This window comes from Botrytis porri, assembly GCF_014898465.1.
Source record: "Botrytis porri strain MUCL 3234 chromosome Unknown BPOR_001, whole genome shotgun sequence".
NCBI classification, from domain to species: Eukaryota; Fungi; Ascomycota; class Leotiomycetes; order Helotiales; family Sclerotiniaceae; genus Botrytis; species Botrytis porri.
Genome location: NW_024066075.1, coordinates 1,651,434 through 1,677,607, shown reverse-complemented (window position 1 = coordinate 1,677,607; position 26,174 = coordinate 1,651,434). Strand labels below are relative to the sequence as shown.

The 26,174-nt window shown below is 42.9% G+C and overlaps 9 protein-coding genes across 9 annotated transcripts; 3 read left to right on the top strand and 6 right to left on the bottom strand.

The window, feature by feature from the left end:
* Nucleotides 1-1,841: 1,841 nt before the first annotated feature.
* On the top strand, nucleotides 1,842-3,664 carry EAF01_000461 (uncharacterized protein; the record flags this gene model as incomplete). The annotated part of the gene is made up of 3 exons (XM_038908711.1): nucleotides 1,842-2,279; nucleotides 2,347-2,647; nucleotides 2,722-3,664. 3 exons carry the CDS (start codon nucleotides 1,842-1,844, stop codon nucleotides 3,387-3,389), a joined length of 1,407 nt encoding a protein of 468 aa, XP_038775617.1. The 3' UTR covers nucleotides 3,390-3,664.
* A 67-nt stretch (nucleotides 3,665-3,731) lies between these two features.
* On the bottom strand, nucleotides 3,732-4,604 carry EAF01_000460 (uncharacterized protein; the record flags this gene model as incomplete). Its single annotated transcript, XM_038908710.1, has 1 exon — nucleotides 3,732-4,604. The coding sequence occupies one exon, from the start codon at nucleotides 4,602-4,604 to the stop codon at nucleotides 3,732-3,734; it is 873 nt and encodes a 290-aa protein (XP_038775616.1).
* A 5,601-nt stretch (nucleotides 4,605-10,205) lies between these two features.
* On the bottom strand, nucleotides 10,206-11,307 carry EAF01_000459 (uncharacterized protein; the record flags this gene model as incomplete). Its single annotated transcript, XM_038908709.1, has 4 exons — nucleotides 10,206-10,689; nucleotides 10,741-10,948; nucleotides 11,008-11,170; nucleotides 11,230-11,307. 4 exons carry the CDS (start codon nucleotides 11,305-11,307, stop codon nucleotides 10,206-10,208), a joined length of 933 nt encoding a protein of 310 aa, XP_038775615.1.
* A 559-nt stretch (nucleotides 11,308-11,866) lies between these two features.
* On the top strand, nucleotides 11,867-16,534 carry EAF01_000458 (uncharacterized protein; the record flags this gene model as incomplete). The annotated part of the gene is made up of 3 exons (XM_038908708.1): nucleotides 11,867-12,150; nucleotides 12,201-15,094; nucleotides 15,171-16,534. 3 exons carry the CDS (start codon nucleotides 11,867-11,869, stop codon nucleotides 16,532-16,534), a joined length of 4,542 nt encoding a protein of 1,513 aa, XP_038775614.1.
* An 840-nt stretch (nucleotides 16,535-17,374) lies between these two features.
* Nucleotides 17,375-19,026, top strand: EAF01_000457 (uncharacterized protein; the record flags this gene model as incomplete). The annotated part of the gene is made up of 2 exons (XM_038908707.1): nucleotides 17,375-17,696; nucleotides 17,813-19,026. 2 exons carry the CDS (start codon nucleotides 17,375-17,377, stop codon nucleotides 19,024-19,026), a joined length of 1,536 nt encoding a protein of 511 aa, XP_038775613.1.
* Nucleotides 19,027-19,452: 426 nt separating this feature from the next.
* EAF01_000456 (uncharacterized protein) lies at nucleotides 19,453-21,358 on the bottom strand (the record flags this gene model as incomplete). The annotated part of the gene is made up of 4 exons (XM_038908706.1): nucleotides 19,453-20,739; nucleotides 20,801-21,001; nucleotides 21,057-21,157; nucleotides 21,229-21,358. 4 exons carry the CDS (start codon nucleotides 21,356-21,358, stop codon nucleotides 19,453-19,455), a joined length of 1,719 nt encoding a protein of 572 aa, XP_038775612.1.
* Nucleotides 21,359-22,375: 1,017 nt separating this feature from the next.
* EAF01_000455 (uncharacterized protein) lies at nucleotides 22,376-23,726 on the bottom strand (the record flags this gene model as incomplete). The annotated part of the gene is made up of 3 exons (XM_038908705.1): nucleotides 22,376-23,133; nucleotides 23,182-23,479; nucleotides 23,529-23,726. The coding sequence occupies 3 exons, from the start codon at nucleotides 23,724-23,726 to the stop codon at nucleotides 22,376-22,378; spliced, it is 1,254 nt and encodes a 417-aa protein (XP_038775611.1).
* An 879-nt stretch (nucleotides 23,727-24,605) lies between these two features.
* On the bottom strand, nucleotides 24,606-25,289 carry EAF01_000454 (uncharacterized protein; the record flags this gene model as incomplete). Its single annotated transcript, XM_038908704.1, has 1 exon — nucleotides 24,606-25,289. One exon carries the CDS (start codon nucleotides 25,287-25,289, stop codon nucleotides 24,606-24,608), a length of 684 nt encoding a protein of 227 aa, XP_038775610.1.
* Nucleotides 25,290-25,421: 132 nt separating this feature from the next.
* On the bottom strand, nucleotides 25,422-26,083 carry EAF01_000453 (uncharacterized protein; the record flags this gene model as incomplete). The annotated part of the gene is made up of 2 exons (XM_038908703.1): nucleotides 25,422-25,766; nucleotides 25,823-26,083. The coding sequence occupies 2 exons, from the start codon at nucleotides 26,081-26,083 to the stop codon at nucleotides 25,422-25,424; spliced, it is 606 nt and encodes a 201-aa protein (XP_038775609.1).
* Between the last annotated feature and the right edge of the window lie 91 nt (nucleotides 26,084-26,174).

Below are 26,174 nucleotides of genomic sequence, written 5' to 3'. Positions count from 1 at the left end.
GTACTCCACGACTCTTACTTGCGACTAGTACTTATGTGTACTCTCTTGCCAGCACAGCAATAGCCATGCCAACAAAAAGAGGTGCCAAACGTTGGGCGTTTTCATATAACTAATCCGCATATGCACATACATACCTCACCATACATACTCGAATTCTTTGTTACACATCGAAATCGAGCAACGAGGATGAACATCAATGAGCTCACCAGTACCAATGAACATAGACAGCTGCAGCTGGGTGTCTCTCATTGAAATTAATGGCATGTATGTCATCGATTTACAACCAGGTTATTTGATCAACTTGTTCTAAAGAGGAAATTCGTGTGGCTGTGTTCACACTATAATTACCCACCCGAACCACCCAGCTGGAGGCACTTTGAATGAATTTTATCGAGTACAGAAAAGGAGTCTGAAGATTGCCTGGGAATATAGATAGTTCATATGCCTTTATACGATGTCCGGGTTATCGCAGTTGTTGTTATTACCTAAGTACATATGCTTCTTTCTCCTTTTCATTTACAATCAGTTCGGTCTTACCAATCGATACTTCTACATCGTTTGCGGAGGTCAGTCCTTGTTGGAATCGATCAATATCTTTCCTTCCTGAATGAAGGAGATTAAAGGATCTAAAGAATGAACCCCTCTTCATCGAAAGATACATTGTGCCTTCCATGTTCGGCGTTTACATTCTCTGCACTCTAGATAGGCACTTGGCATATTTTTCAAGGCTACTATCAATTTGTCTCTATCGTCCCCTAATCAGACTACCAGGAGTATTCTATAAGATATATCATTTACTGCCAGCGGATTTCCCCAATCTTCCCGGATTGCAATCAGGGAAACTGTTCTATGTTTCACTCAATCTAATCGCGTGTTCCTTGGTATGCATGCTATCAGGTACATATCAATTCGATCAATTCATCAACCGGGGTACATTATCAAGATAATCAAGTTGATATGCAGCAGCAACTGATCAGCTCTGACACCACTTCAAGGTCAAGACTTTAAATCCTCAAAAACAGGTTCAAATTTTGATGTTGACTTCTCCCTCACAACCATTTATTGACGTGATACTCATTACTTAGTAGTTCTAAGCAGTTGTTTTCGCCACATCAAGCCCCCATCGGTTATCAACCCTTCACTGCTTCTAAAACTCCTATATGGAAGGTTTAGACGCATCGTGAGCCGTCGAAACATCCCATTGTGTCTTTTCCATGCTTGTTGTAAGGTTCCGTTCTGTTTGTGAAGTCTGACAGACTTTCAATACCTGATTTAATGACCTAGATCATTTGGGCCATAAATTGTCTTGACATAAAGCTAGCTTCCTTCGAGCCGCAATCGTTCAGCTACGTCCATCTTCACGTATCAAATTGCCAGTCTTGTCTTTGGGTGAGGACGACGTCTGCCACAACATCATCATTTATCATGATCTTCCCGCAGTGCATATATCTGGCTGTGGCTTGGTCTACTTCCCGTCTTTAACGGATGATTTCTTACGATATAAAGAAGTAAAATCTGCAAACTACTGTTTTTATGCTATGAAGTCCCCGGCTTCGTACATCTGACGTATATGTAATTTGAGACTTGGGGTTGAGGAGTCATCCATTTGAAGCTAGTTATGCTGTTGCTTTGTAGTTCGAGATCTGGAGCTTTCCCTCGGCGGTGCGGGGTTTCCTTTATCTCTAGTCGACCCCTCGGCTCTCTTTGTCTATTGCATTCCTCCTTCGTTGCTCATTACGTTTACTTGTATGAGCTTCAGTACTCAATTATTATTTTAATTCTCACTCTATACCCAGTCGCATTGCCAAGTATCATTCAATTCGTCGACTCAACGAGCCATCATGAATATCAACGAACCTCGAGATGGCGGTGGTTTCGTTCTACCGTTTTTCAACGACGGCAAAAAATCACGAAATCCTCATGCAGGCAGAGATTCATTAAAGTCAAATCGAATTCCTCTCGTTAAATGGATACCAGATACAGTCAGTTACACAACAAAACCGCTCAAAAACGCTCATAAATGGCTTCACATACACAATAAGACCCGGAATCATTTCGTGGCAACAATGGCAGAATTCGCGGGAACTACCCTCTTTCTCTTATTTGCTTTCTCAGGCACTCAAGTAGCTCTATTAGCAACACCAGCAAACAGTTCGAACGTCGTCGGAACACCAAGCAATCCAGCTCAACTACTTTATATATCTTTATGTTTTGGTTTCTCTCTGGCAGTCAATGCATGGGTTTTCTTCCGTATAAGCGGTGGTCTTTTTAACCCTGCCGTAAGAATCTTCAATCTGTTCCTTTTTGTTCACAATGACTTCCGGGAATGGCATTAATAAGATATAGGTCACAATGGGCATGTGTCTTGTTGGAGCCCTCCCATATTTGCGAGGTCTCCTTTTAATTGTCGCTCAGATAATCGGCGGCATCGCAGCAGCAGCTATTGTTTCTGCTCTTTTTCCTGGTCCCATAACTTCCACAACTAGTTTAGGAGGTGGCACATCGATTGTTCAAGGTCTCTTTATCGAGATGTTTCTCACTGCTGAATTAGTTTTTACGATCTTTATGCTCGCAGCTGAGAAACATAAAGGAACCTTTATTGCACCGATTGGCATAGGTCTTTCTCTATTCATTGCTGAACTTACCGGTATGTACTTTGATTCAATTCAAGAATTCTGACACGCATCCTTCATCTTCATAATTAAATTAACCATACACTAGGCGTCTACTTTACTGGCGGCTCCGTCAATCCAGCCCGTTCCTTCGGCCCTTCAGTTGTCAGCGGTCAATTCGTCGGTTACCACTGGATCTACTGGATTGGACCTATTCTCGGCGCTATCCTCGCATCTGGCTTCTACAAATTCATCAAGATGCTCGAATACGAGACTGCAAATCCAGGTCAAGACGCAGGACGCGTTGGCGAAGTGTTTGATCCAGAAGCTCAAGCTATTAAGAATCGAGTCAGTTTCGCGAGTGAGGGAATGGTGGGTAGGGAACTCGATGAAAGTGGTGCATCTCAGGTTCATGGAAACGGGAATTATTTTAAGGCGCCAAAAGAATATGGGACGAAGAGGAGACCGTTCAGCGATAGTCCCGCCCCACCTAACCCGAATGATCAGTTTACGGGGTTGAGTGAAGGGGGCGTGCATGCGGATGAGTTTTCGAATGAGAATAGTGGTGGTGTTCATGGTGGGGAGGGAGCAGTACACAGAAATAAGAGGGATAGTGAAGGAACCCTTGTGGAAAATGGGAAGAAAGGTGTTCTGAAAGCTGGCACAGGTGGTGCGGCTGTGGGAGGTACGAGTGGAAATTTGAGAGATAATACGCATAATAATCAGAGGATTGGTCAGGAGACGGGAGCGCAGAGTGAGGAGTTTTATAATAAATGAGGGGGTTGCGAAGCGAGGTGAGATTTGAAATTGAATGATATGATATGGTAGCGATGGAATTTATGCTGGTGTTTCATTTCTATACATGTTGTGGGTCGCTTGTAGGTGTGCGTTTAGTGTCGGCAACATCACGGGCCGACGTGTTGTTATGTAATGGTTTTGTTTGGCATTTACTTCGTTGACGATTATTATAACGAATCTCTCTTCAGAAAATATCTCGATATAATATAATCATGTATCAGTTTCTAAAAATCAGGCTTCTCTAAGGCTATTTTACAACTATTTCTTGTCTTTCTTCCAATCCCCGAGCTTCAGCAATAAGAATAAGTCGAGAGTATTCAGTTATCTGTACCTCTGTCTTTCCCTTTCATGTCTAGTTCTTCGATGTTCTTCCTCTGCGATGTATTCTTGTTCGAGCTGCTTCTGGATTCTGTCACTTTCATTTTCATTTTCATTTTCATTTTCATTCTTATTCTTATTCTCGTCCTGAAATTCTCTCTCGCTCATGAGTACTCTCTGTTTTGTATCTTGTTTCAGTCTTTTGGGTTCGCCTTCCTTTGCATGTTCTATTTGTCTTGCATGTTCCGGGTGTCTTGAATGTCCCACCTGGCTTGAATATCCGATCTGACTTCTATAGCCCTCTTCTCTTCTTTCTCCTCTCTCCCACAAATCAGGTTGGCGACGTACATATCTTCTAGCTACATCCTGGCTCGCGGATTCTTTAGGTGCGCTGGGCTGTCTCCTTGCAGGTACATTTTGTTTGCCGACTTCTTCTTGTCTTTCGAGTGCCCAGTTTTCGAAGGCCCTTTCTTGTCTTGTGCGTTCCGCCTGCCTTCTATTCTCCTTTTCCTGTTCAAGTCCCTTTTCCCATGCAATCAAATCCAGCCTTCTATTCTCCAAACCCAGTTCAGCAATCAGCTTCTCTCTCAGAACCACCTGTCTTCTACGCTCGAGCTCCTGTTCAGTCATCCTGCCTCTTGAATGTTTGGTACACATTGGATACAAATTTCGACTATTATCCATGCGCTCATTGACACAGTGTCGATTGGGACTATTTGGACAGGGGAACTCTGCACGCACGGATCTAGTATTGGATAATTTTTGCATATCTGGACACTCTTGGGTGCCCCAGATTGTGTAACCGGGGTATAGGGGCCTCGTGAGGGAGTCGTGATAGGATGTGTAGGAGAATACTGAGAGGATGTCGAGACACATCTTTGGAGTGGACAGTATTAGTGCATTATGTGGAAGGGACTGAAAGGGGTTGCTTACGATGTGATGAAGTGATGTTGGATGGTAGGTAGATGTGGGTTTCGAGTTGGAATGCGATGTGTATTTCGGGGGTTGACCAAGAGGAGAATTGGCGGTTGCGGATAGTGAGAGAATAGTGAGAGAATATCAATAGTTTGATATCGATCAATGACGAGGTTTTTACTGGTGCGAGGACGGGATGTAGTACATACCTGGATATTGATAAGTGAAATATGATTTTAGGTGGATAAATCTTTGGTAGTATGAAGTGTTGAATGAGATTAAATGGTCGAGCAGGTTGAAGTGTTGGAACGCATAGAATGCTGAAGAGATAGGGAGGGAAGGGTGTATGAGTTACGTTTAACCATGTAACATTATTTATACGTCAAAATCAATTGACTGTTCAGTAGAATTATTCAACTGCTCGAGAATCAAAGACTTCTCAATGACTGGTCAAGTATCTGCCTGACTAAATCATCACTCTACTCATCAAAATTTCACATCTTTCTTGTCCAGTCACCTCGTCTTTATGCTCGCTTAGCATATGTATCATATGTATCATGAGCATAATGATTCAGGGGTAATATTATCCAGTGAGTCATGCTTGTTCACTCATTCACTTTGATATGTCGATTTCATATTAAGACACAGATGCATGGTTATGAAAGGGTACGTTTTTCTAAAAGTCAGGCTATGTACGTTTTACTTTCTTGAAACTCCTAGCATCGTAAATTGAATGATGATGCAGAGCTCAGATTCTTCGATTTCGAGTTTATCTTTGAAATTCTCCTTGACTTCTCTCCTCAGCAAGCAATCTGGCATTCGTGGCTGGCCAATTTGCAAAGGCTTCTCTAATTTCATTCCCCTTTCTGGTTCTTGCATTCCTAAGCCTCTCTATCATACCGGCTCCTGGCATAGTCTCCTCTGCCTTTCTAACGCACACTGGGCATAGATTCATCATGTTTTCGCTAAAGATTAGCGTATCTTCAGGAGTATTTTCTACTATTGCTCTATCGCCCCATGTCTCCTCCGGACAAAGTTCCCCGCCTCGAGCCCTTGCCCCGGTGCATGGATCAATGTACATCAGTCTGAGTAGATTTCCATCATCAACACAGGCGTGCCACTTGCTGCACTGAAAGAACGAAGTTACTTTGTGAAACATCTGGGTTGGTTAGTAACTTGTGTGGATGTAAGGGACTGAGTTGCTTACAATAGGATTTGTCTCGCTTGATACTAAATGAGTAGATCGATTCGATAACTGCTGGGAGTTCTATGGGCAACGACTGTCAGCTCACTCTATTTACAAAAGCTCACAACTCAGTACATACCTGAAGAGTACTCGCTCAGGATCAAATACTTGATGAGAAGTACACCAAGGGACGAAGTTTGGTTTAGAGAATCGAAAGTGTGATTTTTGGATAGCTATGCAGTATAAGCTTATTGTGTGAACTCCAAAATCCAGACTCCCAGTACGTACCTCAAGTGTTCTGAATAGAATGTGTCGTTTGAGAATTGTATGTTTGAATACTTAAGGTATTGGAATTATCGAAAAGGTTGAAGAGCTGGAAGGGATAGAGAGAGAATAAGGCGAGGTATATGAGCTGTATTGTCAAGTAGCGATGATTCAGTACTTGGGTCATAGTATTACTCAACAAATCGAGTTTGTTCATTATTCATACACGACTGACTGATTTGCGGAAGAACTAATCTACTCATCATCATTTCACATTTCACATTTCTGATATACCGTCACCTCGTTTCTTATGATTCAACATATCTGACTGTTATATGCCCTTTCGCTTGGGAGTTTGACGAGCCCAGGGGTGTAAGCTAGAGCTTCACACTTGTTTGCTTGCATGTTTTTTTAGTTCAACAGTGATATCACATAGGTTTAAAAAAGAGCAAGTTATTATGAATATGTCATATTTTCCAAAGTCAAGCTATCTAATATTTTCAAGTAGCAAATGCTTGAATTTTGATATGTGAAATACTACTATCTTACACGCACAACTATTTTAAATCCCTCTTCTATTCTCATCTACCATCATCGCAATTCTGCTGCGCATCAGCAACAACTGCCTTAAGATCTTCCAGAGCCCTCTTCAGAGCATCGTAACAACCCCCACAGATATGATCGGTCTTCTCGATTTCACGAACATCTGTTGGTAAGTCGTTGGTTGTTGAGGCGTCATCACACTCATAACCTTCGCCAAACATCTCAGCGGTATTGCATTGCTTCTTGCGCCAGGTTGGGAAAATGGCCGGCTGTTCGTTAGCGTGGTGTCTCCGACTACAGGCCATAACTGTATAAATCCAATTACACATCTGGCGTGAAGTTTAGTCAGTTATCATCGGTCACTATTTGTTATCCATAAGGGAGAAATCCACATACGATGTATATTTTGATAGTAGACAAAGTAATAGAATTCGAGATCGTAGATCGAACACTTATCAAAGTATATATTAGCTTGTGGTATACTCGTATTAGAGCTTAATATATATAAGTATGTTGGATTAAGTCAAACAGAGTGTTCGCGTGATGTGGGGTGACGGGGTAGTGTCGAAGGTGTTTGTGCAACGTCAAGACCGGTCTAAAGTTGCGGACTGGAGAATCAGAGTGTTTCGGAAGTTGAGAGTGCTGACGTAGAGTAAAGGGCTCGAATAGGATAGATCGTTGATGTGAATTTGGATCGAGGTTTTAGTCTATGGTAGATTGTTGGAGTAGTGGAGTAGGACAAAGTGCCAGAGCGGGAAAGAGTATCGATGTAAAATGGTATTAAGTTATCGAATCGAGACAGAGCTAGGTCGAATATCTTGAGGTTTAACTTCGCCAGCAAATACTTTTCTTGCTGTCTAGAATTCGTTCTGTTGTATAGAGAGATGCTGTTGTGCGTATCAGAGGAAAAAAGTTTCCCAACTAGAGGAACCTCGAGCCTTAAGAGCACATTGGAGAGGTAGATTCTGCGCCAAACTTTGTAATTATCAATGAGTTCTCTGACTGGAAATATCAATTAAGGTATTATGCATATGCCAAAAAGGTATGAATTTGCATTTCCATTGCATGAATCCACCAGTGGGTGTAAAGACTGGCGGAATACTACGAAAATGTACTTGTGAATATCTCTTGATACATTCAATTACATATCTCGAAAATTCTTACAATCATTCATTAGATATGAAACGATGAAAGTGTAAGTTTTCATATCAAACGATCAAAGAATGACTTTATAAAAAATTTCAACAGTTGGGAAGTTTCCCGTCAATCCATGCACTCACTGGTGATCCTATTTCAAGTCATTGAAAGAGAGCTTCTGGGTAATTTTACCATTTGAGGTGATTCATACGTGGAAATTAATATGCTATGACACCTCAAGTAGCAAAAACAGTCACTTTGAGCCTAACAGACGGACTTTTGACATGAATATCTGAAGAATCATTCGTGAAGCATAAAAATGTGTTAAGATAAAGTCATATTTTTTAAAAAATCGGGCTATTTATTATTTTCATGCGTCAAACGCCACTATTCCCAACCGTGAAATCCTACTATCCTATGCGCATACATATTCTCAAATCCGCTCTCAGTCCGAACTCACTATCTATTCCGTCAATCCTTCGATATTCTCCTTGGCTACATCTGATATAATCTGGAACACGATTAAGCCCATTTCCAAATGTGCCTGGTATTCCTCTTCACACTCTGAACATCTACAAGGTCTAACCTCGAGTGTATCAGCTTTCTCTTCAGGTGTTGCTTCTCTTATAGGCCAACAATAGCCATCTCTGTAGTTTCTGAATGCTTCAGTACATCTATTGGGGTTGTCGTGTCTGAATGCACCATCATGCCCATTCGATCGATGCTTGTCGATGCAACTATATACTACATATTTATAATGACACACCTAAATTCGCTGATGTTAGTTGCTCTTCGTTATTGACTATCTGTATGCAAGAGAGCCACGTACGATGGAGGATATATCACTTGATGTTCGACAAGTACACCTTGTAGCGGCAATTCTAGCCTTTGTGCTAGATCTAGTGGTATTCCAATCGCTACTTAATACGTACAAAAGGTTGATGGTCAAAAAAGATCAAAGTGCTCGCTTGATGTAAAGTGCTGGAATAGAGCAGAAGGTGGACTCGACGTAGGAATTTATTGGAAGGGGTATCGAAACAAGATAGAGAACCGAGTATGATGAGTTCTTGGAATAATTTGGCTGTTGAAATAAATATTGTGTCCGGTTTTCTTTATCAAGGCAGAAAAGTAGACCAGAGTCCTTGAGTTTTGGCGACGGCTGTATTTCTTGTTGTTCGAGGAATTTCCGGTTCTATTGAGAAGAAGCACTGTGTGAAGAAGAAAGGTTCTGAGAATAAGGGAGTCTGGAGCCTTTTGTGCGCTTGGGAAGAGCAGGATGTATGACTGAATGTAACATTTTCAGTCATAGAGACGGTATTGTAAGTGATATACACACTTGGGATATGATTTATGTGTCAAAATGGGTATGAGAGAACACTGTCGTGGGTATAAATGCTGTAGTCAGTCATTGAGAGTGAATTTATGAGTGAGATTATGATATGAAGTGATATTGATGTGTCAAACTGGGCATGAAACAACGATTCCAGTCACTGAGCAGGAATTTATGGACATGATTTATGTATCAAAAGTAATACGAAATGACACTCCCACCGACATCTCAAGTCATCGACAGGAACTTTCTGAATAATGCTACCACTCAAAGTCTTCTTGGTACGTCAAAATAGGTACGAAATGAGATTCCACTGATATGAAGTCTATCTCCAGTCACTCAAGTATAAAAACGGGTATGAAATGACTATTACTTCCAACCTTAGATTTCTATTCAAAGTATCATTTACATGCCGGAATGAACATGAATGACTATGTGAAAAGAAAGAGTATTATCTACTGTTACGAATAGGAAGTTCAAGTAACAATTATCCAAAACACTATTTGCGCGTAAGAAATGACTTTCGCATTCAATTCCAAGGACTACATCACATCTCAAACAAAAACACAATCATGACTTTCCCGATACCTTTCTGGAGCTCTTCCCTCTCCTATCCTTTTTTGGCCCGGAAGAGAAAACTCTCCTGATACAACCACGGAAATCCACTCCATCTCGAAGCCCACCACGTACTGCAAATAAGGGCGTATACGATAATCTCTAACAGCTAGCCGTAGCGATGACCATCAAAAATGAATATATGGACGAGTCTAATGAGAAAACCGAGCAATACACTGAACCTACGCATCTAAGCGGACCAAGTCAAAAGTGCTCGAGTGCCTAATCTGGAGACTTCCATAACATGCTCTGCAACTTCTTTACCCTCTCCGCGTCTCCTAACAACTTCATACACTGCTTTCATCACATGAGAATGGAATCGTGAAAACTTCTTTTTGATTGATCGTTCGTTATTTGCATATTAGAACCTATTACTGCTCTATTATGCGCCTACAATGCAAACAAATCTATAAACCAATACCTAGTATTTTGGCTTAATTAGAATACCTTTGAATGCTTTTAATATCCCCTTTGATATGAAAACTTTTTACATAACCTCAACCTGGTTTTCGTCACTCTCACTCATACTCTCATCTCCACTAACTTCGGCATTTTCACGTTCCCTCTTCTCCATGAGTGCTTGCAATTCAGCATCATCGTTCTCGGTGACTGCCTTAGGTTCCATCTTGACGATCAATCCACCTCCTGCAGCTTCAATGTTCTTTCTGATATCCACGATTGCGGCTTCCAAAGTCGAGATACCGACAGATTTTTCCAGACATGTACTGGTAAGAACGTAGAGTGGTGGGGATACGAGCTTGACTTTAACTTGGTTATCAGCGGTGTTTCTGGCTTCAGCAGTTCTTAGAGCGGTCTTAACAGCATCAATTCCCTCATATCCAAAGCAGGTAACTTCGACATCGGCACGGACTTTTGTTGGTTGTGGTGTAAGACGTTTTCCAATATATAATTTTAATTCCTCGGCGACAACATCGTTAGGGAATTCGACATCATTCCAAGTCTCGGCGTTTCTATTACGGTGTCAGTACATATAAAAGTCAGGTGGTTCAGAATATCCATACGTTATCGAAAGCTTGAAAGCATCAACAGCATGTCCGTATTTCTTGTTCAATGGCCAAACAATTTTCTCGTACAACTCTTCGATAGGATGCTTTGTCTTTTCCGCAACGTGGCGCATAATCGAATGAACCATTTTACCCTTGTTGTATCGTTCCTCGCATCTGACAATATCTTCAGGTGACACTCTTCGTTTGGAAAGATCAATATAACCTGCAATTGACCAGATCAGCCTTCCGCCATCATATAACATTCAACAATTTTGAGCATACCCTTCTCCTTATCGACTCTGAGAACAACGACAACCTCATTACGTCCAACACGAATAAGTTTTTGAATACTTCTAATACGACGTCTAGATAATTCGGAGAGGAGAATCATGCCATCGATGTTGTCGTATTCGAGGAGCTTAACATAGGCACCCATCTCTGCGATCTGCGAAGCTGGAGATTAGCATTTCCCCTATGCCTACGAGTGCGCCTCTGATTCCATACCTGCTTGACATTCACCATGACGAAGCTATCGATCTCGGGGTACTTTTCTTCGTAGAAACGGCAGTTTGTGAGAGACATGATTGCGATTGTTGCGCGGCTGAGCGCGAGGTGAAAATTTTATGGATTTTGTTTGGCTTCGTCGCCGAATATGAGAAGCTTCTTTGACTAAGAGATCCGATGTGGTAAATTATGTTGATATTGTTGTTCTTTGTACCAATTCAAATTCAAATTCGTGATAGATTTCTCCCCAAATTAACGAGGCTCTAATAAGGTTGAAAGAGTCACAATCTTTCAGTCGGGGATTTGGGGAGGGGCCGGTGGTGGTGGTGGTGTATGGTGGGATGGTCTCGCTAAATCAAAAAAGAGCTGGACACTTTTGATTGGTGCAATGACGTCTAAGTATCAAATGTCTTACATAACCTTATTGAATTTAAGTGAAGCTTCATGAATTTGTTTTCCTGGTCAGTCGATTGTCTATGTGGTGCTCTGAATTCCAAGGTGATCGATTCATTGCTTTTCCATAACAACAACCATTGGCCGTATCAAACTATGGAATCTTTATCGATATGCCAAAGTGGAGTATTTATGAATAGCAGTCGATTCTGCTAAATAATTTACAATCTGTTAATCCGAAACCATGTCTTCTGAAACTGTTTCCTCCCTGGTGGGAAGCTCTGTGAGCTCCGTGGACTCGACAATAGCTTCAGCCATGGTGTCAGTTACTGGTATACCAACAAACCAAACGGATGTTGCAGTGGCAGGATCAACATTTGGAGTCTTTGGAAAAATGATCATGTTCTTCATCAGAGTGATTCCTGGCATTCTGTACTGGGTCATAACTTTCACGACAATTACAATGCCGACTTTCCTCTTTACGCTGTTCTCAACTAGCTTGACATTTACCATGAATGCGACTACTTTGTATGTGCCATTCGATTTGCTATACTGTGTTTGCTAACTGCTTGTTTTAGAATGTTGATCATGGTGGCGTTTGTGTCAACAATGAGTTGGTTCGTAAGATATCGATTTCTCAATATGTATTCTCGATTACCTCCGGAACCTCAGCGAAAGGAACCCCAGATAGACCTCTATCCCGACACGCAAGATGAAGGATCAAAGTCAGGGTTTTCCAATTACTTGGATGAGTTTCTGAGCGCTATCAAGATCTTTGGTTATTTGGAACGTCCTGTCTTCCACGAACTCACACGCTCCATGCAAACGAGAAAGCTCATAGCTGGTGAAACCTTGAATCTTGAGGAGGAAAAAGGATTCTGTCTAGTCGTTGATGGATTAGTGGAAATCTTTGTCAAGTCGGCTCGAGAGGGACGTGGATCGGATACCGATCCTATGTCGTACGAACGAGAAGATTCAGATAGTGGATCTGGCCTTCACCGAGGTAGTGGGCACCAGGGCTACCAGTTATTAACTGAGGTTAGAAATGGTGCACCTATGTCGTCTCTCTTTTCTATACTTTCACTTTTTACAGAAGATGTCAAATTGAGACATTCTGATGATGACGACTTCGATGGAAATGGTACTCCCGATCAACGGGAATACAGCCACGATGCCCCTCCATCACTTCCCACAAGTCCAATATATGGGGCTCCTAGTCAGGATGGCCATGGAGATGATAGAAATCGTCGTGCTTCGTCGACAACCGTTAATGGAAGAATACCCCCATTGTCATTAGACTCTGCAGCCGACATTTACCCACGTCGACCTAGGCCTAAGAGATTGAACACAACTTCTGTGCATCCTGATATTGTGGCCAGAGCTACAGTTGATACTACAATTGCTATAATTCCTGCTAGCGCTTTTCGTCGATTAACCAGAGTATATCCTAAAGCTACAGCACACATCGTTCAGGTCATTTTGACGAGATTGCAAAGAGTCACTCTTGCGACTGGTCACTCTTATCTTGGTTTAACTAGTGAGGTTCTGCGCACTGAAAAGCACATGAATAAATACACAACCTATGAACTACCAAATTTCCTCCGAGGCGATGCATTGAAGCGCTTGAAGGAGAAGTTTATAAGAGAAAAGGAAAGAATTGGAGCTGAAGAAGGTAGCAAAGGTATTGCTTTGCATAACGCTGGGGCTGGAAGACGGCGAAGGTCTAGTTATAGCCTAAGAAAAGAGGCTACAATGCATGCTTCATCAGCTAGAGGGTCTATGTCGATGTCCAAACAGACCTTTGAAACTCCTGGTGGAGAGTCTGCCGTCAGTCCAAGTCCCGGAGATCTTCTTACGAATATTCAGATGTCACGTCATGGTGGCAGGAAACCTGCTTCAAGTGTAACTCAAGATTCTAATCCTCAAGTATGGCATCATGATGCTCAAAGTCCGCTTTCTCAGAGAACATCAAACCCGTTCAATGGTCCAATGAATTCACGAATTCCTCTTCACCGCCAAGAATCCATTGATGAAGATGGCATGTTCAGGAAATCCATATTGGAATGCATCTTCAAAGCTATTGGTCTTACAAACACTAAAAATGCCCTACGTATGTCAGATTCTGTCGAAGGCTCCCCTCGATTGCTTTCGTATGATCAAAGACGACAGAAGGCAATTTTTGGTAGCAACTCTTTCACTAGCAATGCCTTTGGCCTTATTGACCCCTACGAAGGCTCTGTAGATGACACCGAATCAGTGACATCTGGTGGAGTTAGTGCTGGTGGCTATCCAAGTACGCAAGGTCTCGCTCAAGAGCTCAAGGATGAAGTCGAGATTGTTTACTTTCCAAAAGGCTCAGTCCTTGTGGAACAAGGAGAAAGAAACCCTGGACTTTATTACGTTATTGATGGATTTCTAGATGTTAGTGTTCCTGTTGATGAGAAATCGGACTCCATGGTTTTAGGCAGCTCTTTCCGACACTCTTCGGCCGACAAAAATGCAAATGATCCAATGCCTTCTCTGTCTAGAACCAAGACTGGTTCATCGCGTGTCTCAGGAATAAATGCTTCAGGACACGAGGGTAAAAACCGAAAATCTGCAGATCGAAAAAGTCTAGCGCTTATCAAGCCAGGTGGTATTGCAGGCTACATCGGTACCATATCTTCTTATCGCTCGTTCATTGATGTTGTCGCCAAAACAGATGTTTACGTAGGATTTTTACCACGAACTTCATTGGAAAGAATTGTCGAAAAGTATCCAGTCGTGCTTCTGACTATGGCTAAGCGTCTTACCAGTCTATTGCCTAGATTGATCCTACATATTGACTTTGCACTTGAATGGGTGCAAGTGAACGCTGGACAAGTTATCTACCATCAGGGAGATGACAGCGATGCAATTTATATTGTTCTGAATGGCCGGCTGCGACTTGTAGTCAATAATGATGAAGCTGGAATGAAAGTCATTGGCGAATATGGACAAGGCGAAAGTGTTGGAGAACTGGAGGTTATGACAGAATCCGTAAGACCTGCTACACTTCATGCGATTAGAGATACCGAACTTGCCAAATTTCCCAAGACACTCTTCAATAGTCTTGCGCAAGAACATCCAGGTATCACCATCAAGATTTCCAAGATTATTGCATCCCGTATGCGAGCCTTGGTAGAAGAGCCAGTCTTCGTGCAAACTAAAGAGAAAGTAACCGGTGCCACAAATGACAAGGTATCTTCGACGGTAAATCTCCGTACTGTTGCCGTACTTCCCGTCACTGCTGGAGTTCCTGTGGTCGAGTTTGGCAGTCGTCTAATGAATGCTTTGACTCAAATTGGGGCACCAAATGGTGTGACCTCTCTCAACCAAGCTGCTATTCTCAATCATCTTGGTAGACATGCTTTCAGTCGTATGGGGAAGCTCAAACTCTCACAATACCTTGCTGATCTTGAGGAGAAGTATGGATTGGTTTTGTATATTGCCGGTGAGTAATAACTTTCCTCGAAACACTACAATTCATGAGCATCCCCCACTGAGATTATCACTAACACTCTTTTCAGATACAAACGTGAACTCGCCCTGGACCCAAACTTGCATCAGCCAAGCTGATTGCATTCTCCTAATAGGTATAGAAGATGGTTCGCCCGCGATTGGAGAGTACGAACGATTCTTATTAGGAATGAAAACCACCGCAAGGAAAGAGTTGGTATTATTGCACACAGACCGCTTTTCCTCACCTGGTGTGACTCGGGCTTGGCTTAGAAATCGAGTCTGGATCAATGGTGGACATCATCATGTTCAGATGGACTTCAGAACTAGTCCTATTCCAGTGCATCCTCAAACTAGGAAATTTGGAACCGCATTGAAACAGCGAGTACAAGTGATTCAAGCAGAAATTCAAAAGTACACATCTCGTCGCGTACGGCAGTCACCACTCTACTCCGCAGAAACTCCCTTTAAAGGCGACTTTCACCGAATTGCTAGACGTCTTTGTGGCAAATCTATTGGTCTCGTGCTTGGAGGAGGTGGTGCACGCGGTATAGCTCAGGTTGGAATAATCAGAGCTATGGAAGAATCTGGAATCCCCATCGATATCATTGGAGGAACCTCTATTGGATCATTCATCGGTGCATTGTACGCTCGCGACGCAGACGTTGTTCCAATGTATGGACGCGCGAAGAAATTCTCAGGTCGCATGGCAAGTATGTGGCGCTTTGCATTGGACTTGACATATCCATCCGCTTCTTACACCACTGGCCATGAGTTTAATCGTGGTATCTTCAAGACTTTTGGCAATACTCAGATTGAAGATTTCTGGCTCGAGTTTTACTGCAATACTACTAATATCAGTAAGAGTCGATCAGAAATTCACACCAGTGGATATGCATGGAGATACGTAAGAGCATCCATGTCTCTTGCTGGACTTCTCCCGCCACTATGTGATGAAGGAAGCATGTTGTTAGATGGTGGATACGTAGACAACCTAACGGTTTCTCATATGAAATCCTTAGGGGCTGACATCATCTTTGCTATTGATGTTGGTAGTCTTGATGACAATATGCCACAGAATTTTGGCGACTCCCTTTCTGGATTCTGGGCATTCGCGAATCGTTGGAATCCATTCTCGTCATACCCAAACCCTCCTACTTTGGCTGAGATTCAAGCACGCCTTGCATATGTATCTAGTGTCGATGCCCTAGAACGAGCAAAGACAACTCCAGGATGTCTATATATGAGACCTCCGATTGACGATTATGGAACTCTAGATTTTGGTAAATTTGATGAAATTTATCAGGTGGGATACAAATTCGGACAAGAGTATCTTGCGAAAATGAGAGATCAGGGAATTCTTCCGCTTGTTGATGAGACTGAGGAGAAGAAGGCCTTGAGAAGAACTATGGCACCGAGAAGAGCTAGTATTTAGTTTAGGATGTTGTATGAGGTTCGGTGTGGCACTCGTTGCGGTCGTTGCAGCGAAGTTTTGCAGGGCGTTTTGGTATAGGTCATTGACGGCAATGACGATGATGGTGATATACCCAAGCATATATTGGTATGGGAAATGATCTGTTCATAAGATTTGCACCTACGAGAGAATATTATTCAAAATATTTGGCCATTCTTTCAAATGTATTCTTGTGAATGCAGATGTCTATTGTGAATGTAATTGAAAAGTTTGAGTAACTACCCAGCTGGCTATACATAGCGATACATAGTCTAATCACGAAAGTTAATGAGCCTCCATATTCACCATGATGTAAAGGTTATCTACATAGAGTTTAAAGGGGCTGAGGGTCCAAGTCTGATCCCGTGAACCTGGACGGCGGAATTTCAAGCTTAGAGCCGGCTTCCGATAGGCTGGTTTTGGGTGTCGGAGACGGCCGAAATAATTATCATTGATGATCCACAGACAAACAAATCGTGAGATCAAACATTGAAGAGACACCGTGGACCTTTACTTATTAAGAGTTGAGAATTCCCCCAGATTCAATTCAAGATTCTATTTACTTTTTGGGTTTTTACATTTGTCTACATTGGAAGTTTCATTTAGGTCTGAAATTCCTGAGATTGAAGTTTTGAATAAGGTTAAGGATTACAGATTTCTAATTTCACATCACACAGCTCGACTTTATAGATAACCTTACAGCTAACGTCTGATTACTCCAAACAAGACAAGTTCTCGGCGACGATACGGAGAATTACTAGTTGAGAATACATTGAAAGTGGCAATTCAAACCCCAGAAAAAGCTTGACCTCTAAGCCCAGCATGACTTCCTCTTCGTTATCACCACCAGAGAAATCACCCATCAAGAGACAGGTGTTTCATGGAACGTTTGTCCACTGTAAAACTCTTACGGATTTAGAGATTTTACATGACACGTATGTGTTTGTGGATGAACATGGAGTTATTGTCAAGATTCTGAGTGGCGATGGTACTGGAGATGCAAGGGATTTAAGAGAGGATGTAAGGGAATTGGGTTGGGATACGGATGTCAATGATGAGAGGGAGATATTTGAGTATGTGAACTCTTCGGAAGATCAACATGGACAGCATGGAGAGGAACGATTTTTCTTTCCGGGGTTTATTGGTATGTTTTTATTTTGTTTCCTCTTTGTTGTTCATTTGTACGAGGGACGACACGCAACATACAAACATTTGTCATGAAGTAAAATAAAATCACGAACCCGATTAACAAATCATTAGATACACATATCCACGCACCCCAATATCCCAATTCGGGTCTCTTCGGTTCTTCCACTCTTTTGAACTGGCTAGATACATACACCTTCCCCCTCGAAGCCTCTCTCTCTGCGCTCCCCAAAGCCCGCGCCATCTACTCCCGTGTAATCCAACGTACACTCTCCCACGGAACAACCACCGCCGCCTATTACGCAACCATTCACGTCGAATCCACCAATCTCCTCGCGGATCTCTGTTTGCAAAAAGGCCAGAGAGCACTCGTGGGACGCTGTTGTATGGATAGCGATTCGGGCGCTAATCCAGATTACTACCGCGATGATAATCCTACTCAGAGTTTAGAGCGAACGCAGGAGTGCATCTCTCATTGCGAAAATATCGATCCGGATAGGAAACTCATCACGCCTATTTTGACACCACGTTTTGCACCGAGTTGTACCCCGCAATTGATGAGTTCTTTGGGGAAAATTGCTCGGGAAAAGGATCTTCCGATTCAGACGCACATTTCGGAGAATCGCTCCGAGATACAGTGGGTGAAGGGATTGTTCCCAGAGTGTGATAGTTATACAGATGTGTATGATAAGTGTTCGTGTTTAACCCCGAAAACAATCTTAGCGCACGCGGTGCACATTGGAGAGGATGAAGCGGCGTTGATTCGAGAGAGGGGAAGCGGGATTGCGCATTGTCCTGTGAGTAATAGTGCGTTGACTAGTGGGATGGCGAGAGTGCGATGGATGATCGATAGAGGATTGAATGTGGGACTGGGAACGGATGTTAGTGGCGGCTTTAGCGCGAGTGTTTTGTCGGCGGCAAGAGAAGCAAGTTGTGTGAGTCGGTGTGCTGCTGCCGGAATCGGTGCATCGGGAAATTTAAATGGGAATGAAAGAGATACGTTGAGTGTACCTGAAGTACTTTATTTGGCAACGATGGGAGGAGCAAAGGTTGTGGGGATGGAGGATAAGATTGGTGGGTTTGAAGTTGGGAAGGTGTGGGATGCACAGTTGATTGGGTTGGGGAAACCTTTGATGCGTCGAAAGGAGGGCGAGTGGGAAGGATATGAAGAAACTCAAGAAGTAGATGTTCCGCAAACAGGACCAGTGGATATTTTCGGCTGGGAAAATTGGGATGAGAAAGTCGCAAAGTGGGTTTTCAACGGTGATGATCGGAATACGATGAAAGTTTGGGTGAATGGAAGGTTGGTTCATCAGCGGAGGAATTGATTTGATTGTAGGATACAATCAATGGGTGGAATGATAAGTAGAGCTTGGATAAATTAAGGAATCGACAATCGGTGGGAAACGCAATTAGAATCACTATGATAGATAGATATTACTGTTATGATAGATTGTAAAGATATATTCACGCCTGCAAATCTTGCTTCGACTTCTTTTGATAATTGTATTTCGATATTTAATATTGTATTATAATGAATGCCTGTATCCAACACACTCAATCGTATACCCATCCTAGGTACATGACGTATTCCGATATATATTCCCATAGAGAAGTAGGGTATATAAATCCAAGCCTCAATGGATTTCAATTCCAAACGCCTTTCCATCCATTTATCCCAACTATATTTCCTCGTCTAAATCCTCCATCCGCCTAGACCTAATTCTCCCCTCCCTATAACTTTCATAACCTCCTCACTCCCGCTCACACTCCTCACTACTCGCACAAAACGCACACTCCAACCCCGCAACCGCCAGAATCAACTCACTCGCGCGCTCCGCCGCCGCCATAACCGCAAACTGTGGATTCGTCGTCACCGGCGCCAGAATACTCGCATCAACCACATGAACATTTTGCATGCCCATGACCGTCGAATTAGCGTCCACACAGCTTCCCAGACGACAGCTCGAGGACCAGTGATTAACCATTCCGCGTGCGTAGGCCGAGGAAGTAGTGATATACGTTTCGATTTCCGACTCCGTCGCGTTTTGCGGGATATTCATGGACGTGAGACCGGAGTTTGGGAGGGCGGAAAAGAGGGTGTGGATGAATGAGGCGATGTCCTGGGCATCGCGGGGATTGGAGTAGTAGACGTCGTCGCTGGGGCCGGGGATGAAGTTAGCGTCGAGGATGACTTTGCCTGAGGAGAGGAGACCCGAGGTGCCGTAGACGTTGAGGGTGATGGTGTTGTTGGTGGTGAAGTCGGAGTAGCCGGATGAATCGATGGTTCCTTGGAGAGCGGCGATGGAGCCGTCCGAGTGCGCGATCGTGGTCCAGAAGACAGAGGTTTCGGATGCGAATGTGTAGGGGCCGCTGCGGAAATCGAGGTAGAGAGCTGGGTCGCCAGCAGGAGGGGAGTCGTAGGAATAAGTGTACGATTCTATGGAATCACCTTGGAGTTCGATAAATGTGTTTGGGTTGTCGAAAAGACCGGCTCCAATTGCTGTACTGTTGATCCACTCTGCGCTGGTAAGATTTGGTGATAATTTTCCTGCAGCGGAGAGTTTGGAGAGGGTTTCTGCATCACCGATTCCGGAGTACATGAGGAGCGAGGGACTTTGGATCGCACCGGCTGATAAAACTACTCTTCCTGTTGGTGTAGTTGAGATGATAGTCTCGACGCCGTTGATCAAGGCTGTAACTCCTGTAGCGGTATCTCCATCGCGTTCTACTCTTACTACACGGACTCCGCTTTGGAGAAGGAAGTTACTGCGTTGAAGAGCTGATTGCAGATATGTGGTAACGGGACCTCCTCTTTGACCATTATCATAATCGAAAATTGGGTGGCCGAATACGTCAGTTTTGTCGTCGGCTTGAGCATTGATATCAACATCTTTGTAACCCAATCCATCAACTAACCATTTTCTCGCAGCATCATATCCAGTTTGAAGATAACGAATGCCATCCTGAGAAGTAAGATTAGTCGAAGGTTGGGTATCATACAGACGTTGAATGGAAGCATCCATGTTTGTCGAATTCCACTAAATGCAGGGTTAACATATGAATACTTGGATATTGGAAGCACAAGAATTCATCACTCACTTCAGCAGGGAAGTATAAATCCCAATCCGAAGCCGGAGGTTCAAAAAATAATCCAGCATTGATAGCTGAACTCCCTCCAATGGTACATCCTCCATAAGCATTTACTTCTGCTCCACACATGAGACCTCCTCCATCTGCAAAAATGGATTTATAAAGTCCAGGTACATCGACTCGTGTGAGATTTGTACCACTAAGCCATGCCTATTACATATTAGTAACTTCCTCGTCAATGTCAATTGAGAAGGCAAAAACTAACCGGTCTTCTTGAATCTAAATCTCCACCCGTAATCCCATAAGATTGATTACCTCCTTCAAGTAACAGAATCTTGAGACCTGCTTCGGAAAGTCGTGATGCAACTATAACATACAAGTCAACAAACGCACTTTTATATCCTCCCAATAAAAACATAACAAACTTCAGTACATACCAACAATTCCCGCAGGTCCAGCTCCCACAATAATAGCATCCCATTGCTCTTGAATCCAAGCATTATCCGCCTGTCCCCAAACACCACTCACCAAGCCAACAACCAGAGAAACTTGATATGAGACCTTCATTCTGACTTTGACTTATCGATTTCGATTTACAGAAAACTCATTAAAGACACAAGAAAAAACGGAAGTAACTTAGCTTGATACTTATATATACTGACATCACACATATTTGCACCAACCTATACTTACTGACCACAGCATGACTTCACACAGCACGACCAAATTGCCCTCTTCATCTAGACTCTAGGCGCCAAGCCCGCCTGTCGTCGATTAAAGCGAGCTTTAGATGCTATAAGCTTGTCGAAGGCTGACCATGTACCTTTTAACTCTGCGTGAAATGATACACAATTACCGTATTGATGCCGTACAACTTACCTGAGTAGTCTCAATCGTTACACTTTGGCGTCCATTACCAGAAATATTGCCGCTGAATCTCAGAATGGGTTATACAAATGAAGTCATGGGCTTTTCGTATCCGTGACTCAGTGACAGTTCGGTGGCGGAGGTTGTGTAATAAGTGGAGAAGAATGAATTGAGACTTCATTCCGAGGCTTAAATCGACTTCGAAATTCAAATCCTATTTTGGTCTCTTCAGAAACTAGATAGAATGCAGCATTAAGAAGCAAAAAGCCGATATCATGTTGATCGACGTCAAAACCGTATTTAGATATCGACCAGGGCCAACAGAACCCTACACTCGGTACTGAAGAAACTTTCAACAAATGAGCGTCAAGATAAATGTCGTACCTAATTATTCTTATTCTGCATGCACAAACGGACGGGTAAAGCCGAGTACGAGATGGTGGATAATAGGAAATATAGTCAAAAATCTTCCGAGAAAATCCCCCTTCTGGCATGCCGTCGATAGAACACAATTTCTTCGTACCCGCCAACCTTAACTTGCCTATTCAATTCTGGTGAGAATCGTGAGGGTGAACAATATACAAAAAAGTGAAGATCATCTATTCGTCTAATCTTAAGACCTCCCAAAACGCCGCCCAATGCAACCTCATTTTTGCTGTACATAATCCTACATAGCCCTATCATTTATAACCCTTTATATTCACCCAATCCCCGCCATTATACAATCGATTCCTGATCCCGCTGCGAGTTGGAATTTTCTAGTCGCTTCAAGATGTATTGATATAATACCAACATACAACTACTTTGCGTACTGGTCCACACAAATCTAGGTCCTACTCCTCGAAACAATCCCGTTATCCCTTCTGTTTTGTAGATGAGTTTGAGGCCAGTCGGGACGGAAGATGTATCGAGAATTATGCTACCAGGACGAGGTGTATGCGTGGAAGGAGATGATGTGGATATTGATCGAATTTGATATTTGGTAGGTTTTGCAGGTTTTGTAGATTTTGTCTTCGTACGGGTGGACTGCGAGGAATTCTTCGGAGATTCCGATGTCTGCTTAGGAGTAGACTCTGGACTGGAAATGACTTGAGTTTGAATCCTTGTCTTCACAACATCCAGAGGACATGTAATTACTCCTGCCAAACCTCCAGCTGCGGCTCCTGTCAAGAGTTCCAATGGCAATCCAATATCTCGGCTTTCTTTCCATCTTCTCGCCCAAGTTTGACCTTGCTCGTAGAATGCGAATTGTAATGCCGAAAATGGTAGATCTCTAACAATTGTTGCTCTGTATCCATAAAATAAAGCAGAGAACCCTTCTTGCTTAACTATCGTTCGGGCAGCATGCGCTGTGTTTTTGTAATTGTAACCGGAGTTAAAGAATGGGTTATTGTATCGACCTTGGAGTTGTAGACGGGTTTTGAGGACTTCGGAAGGCACGTAGACGAAGGAGGCTGCGAAATCGGCGACAAAACCTGGATTGTTAGTTTAACGTAAATTGAACCCAGATTTCTTAAACTTACCACTAGAAAGATATGCAAGCCATGGCGGAATGCCATTATCTATCAAATGCCTCTTACTATACTCATATGTTCCGAAGAATATGATTGTGCCAGGAAAAGATCCAAGAAGGGCAGGAACCCAACCTCCATATAAACCTCTCCGTATTCCTTCCTGTCGCAGAATGGTAGAATATGAGGAAGATAGCTTGGTATACTTTGGCGGAACATGCGGATCACCTTGCTGACGAGTCTTGACTGTATCCAAAGAATGCATAAGAAGATCTCCCGTGGTTCCACCAATACCCCCAGCAATCATGGCCTACAAACAATCAGTACTTTGCCTGTAGACCAAAAACTACAGAACTCACATGTAAATAAGGTGGTCGTCCCTCCTCATCGACCTCTTCCTGTGCCATAACTTTCGACCCAAGTAGTCGTTTTCCCACTCTAACATTGACGTCTCCTTCCCCTCCATCATCAACAATCCCGAATTTGGTGCGATCTTCTGCTGGCGAACCTGCTGATCCAGAGGAAAACAGGTTGGCAACACGAGAGGTCAGGGACATGGCCCTTCCTCAATTTTCGAAGCCGGTCACCTTCCTAGTCCTCGAGTATTCGAAAGGGCGCGTTTTCTATTACAGCGTTGGTAGGCAAATACAATTCATTTAAGTTGGGTGTCACAAATGTTTTTGATGCACTTCAACTTTTTTTGCCGGAATCTTCCACATCATGTGTGCCTGATTGAGGTTAAGGCACTTTTGCATGAAACGTGGGGTTGTTCCCCGGTGAACCTCTCCATCTTGGTCTGAGCTACAAAGTTTAATATGAATCATCAAAAAGATCTCCTACTTGGCCGTGAATCTGACTACCTACCAGTTATTTTCTCTTATCATTGAATAGCTAAGTCATTGTTAAAGATAATTATGAACCTTTACCAATATTATCTTTAACTAACCTTTAAGGTTACTCCCACTTAACCATTTTTCATCGTTTCATCCGCCTGTGCGGAATCTTTCCCAGATCCAAATCTCCTCTCTGTCCTCCTCTTTGCCCCTTCGCCTCGTTCCTTGACCCTCTCTTCATCTCCTTAGCCGCCTGTTTCTTATTTCCAACTACGAGAATATCTCTACTATAACTTCTCATATTATCTTGCGTGAAAAAGACGAGCCGTAGCTCAGCATCAAGACGCGTACGACGGTCTTACTATCGCGGTCTGAGAGCTTTTTGAAAAGCTCAAAGATCCCGGTTGGCCAAGAAAAGCCAGTAGATAACCCGGATGCTGACGTGAACAGAAGTTGGATGTTGATTATGATATATAGAAGTGGGATGGATGCCTTCCAGCACAGATGCAAGGAGAACCAACCAGTCTACCTCGGTTTTGGCGGAGAGGTACATTCGTAGGCGAGAGCAGAGACTGAGTTCGGTATGGAGAGTTTGATTGAGGATTATGGCTTGGAGTATGAGACTTTTGGTAATATTGTGGTTGTGTTGCCCATTGGTATTGTTTTCAGCGCCCATATTACAGGCATGCTGGACTCTCGAAGCAGCTGTATGGCGTCTGCAGAAAACTTCTTCATGTCATTCCGCAGTCTGTGGCTTCCTTTTACCATCAAAAGTGAGGATTCTATGCTTGAATTCCAATTCTGCATTTTGGGAGCCAACCAGAAAGCTGAGCCCTCTGCTTGACGCGTGTGTTGTCGTTTGCGAGCGAAGAAATATATCTGGAGACTCTTCGTTGGATCCAGAGTAACATCTAAGCTGAGGTTGTTGATGAAGCTCATCAGTTGCAGCTGGGAGAGCTGTTCGTGCATCAAGACTTGTGCGCTCGAGTTGAGAGCCTGGGCAGTCACCATAGCGGCTTTGAGTTCACAAAGCTCTTGGAACATCTTTGTAAACTTGTTATCGACCTTATCTTCTAAACTCTCTTGCCTCGACATGATGTTCTCCATCACAGAATGCATATCTCGCTGTTCTGCAAAACTACTGAATTGAGATTTAGGAGTAGCTTGTCTAAATCTCTTGGATACTGGAATTATACAGCCTGGCAAAAGTCGTTGTTCTAGTGTTGGTACCAACTTGATTAATAAGTGGAAAGTACTTTGGCCATTATGGTTGTATTTCTTGATCATTTTAACTATGGGTAGCTAGTACTTATATAAGGAAGCGCTATCGCCTCGCTAGCTAATATAATGCCCTCTGTGATCACATGATCGATATTCCGACACCTAGGAAAACTCCTGTCATTGCATTTCCTTTCTACGTTATCCCTTAATGAGGAGTGGTTTTCGAATCCCCACTGTTGCTGGAGAAGCTCTGTAGACATGACGGCCATTCTCCCAAACCAACGTATCTGCAAGACAAAGTGTTCCACCCCAAGCCTGGTTCAATTCCCCAAACAAATCTTTGTAGTTTTGAATAATCTGCTCTTTAGAAATATTCGCATTCGGAGAATTGATTATTGTGCGCCAGGCAAGATTGAAAAGTTCTATGTAACTTTCGAAATATAGTATTCTTATAATCATTTTGCATGACCGAGTTCGTGCACTACCGAGCGATCGCAATAGATCAAACGAGAATGTGCCATTCAGTTCCTCTTCTAAAAGAAGCTGAAGTTGGAAAGGCGGTATGATTATAGTTATAGATTGCAAAATCCATCTCGAACCATTGCGTTCATCGTTGAGATTGATTTGGACATGTTTGACAGAGCAATTCGAAAGTGGCAATCAAATTCTAAAGGTATTTCGAAGTTTCTGATGAGTCTACGAGAAACCCAACTCGTAGATTTGAGGAAACCATGTGCATTATTGATGCACCCAAGTTCAAAGACAGCACGATTCCATAAAAGTTCCTTAACTTCTCGATAGATTTTCGGATGAACTCGCAACAGCGGTGATTTGAACATGCTTCCTGTCAACTTGTTCATTACACAATTAGTTCAAGGCAACATTTAGAAGGATGCCAACTCAAACCCATTGCGTCAAACTTAGATGGGAAGATGAGATCATAGATCATGA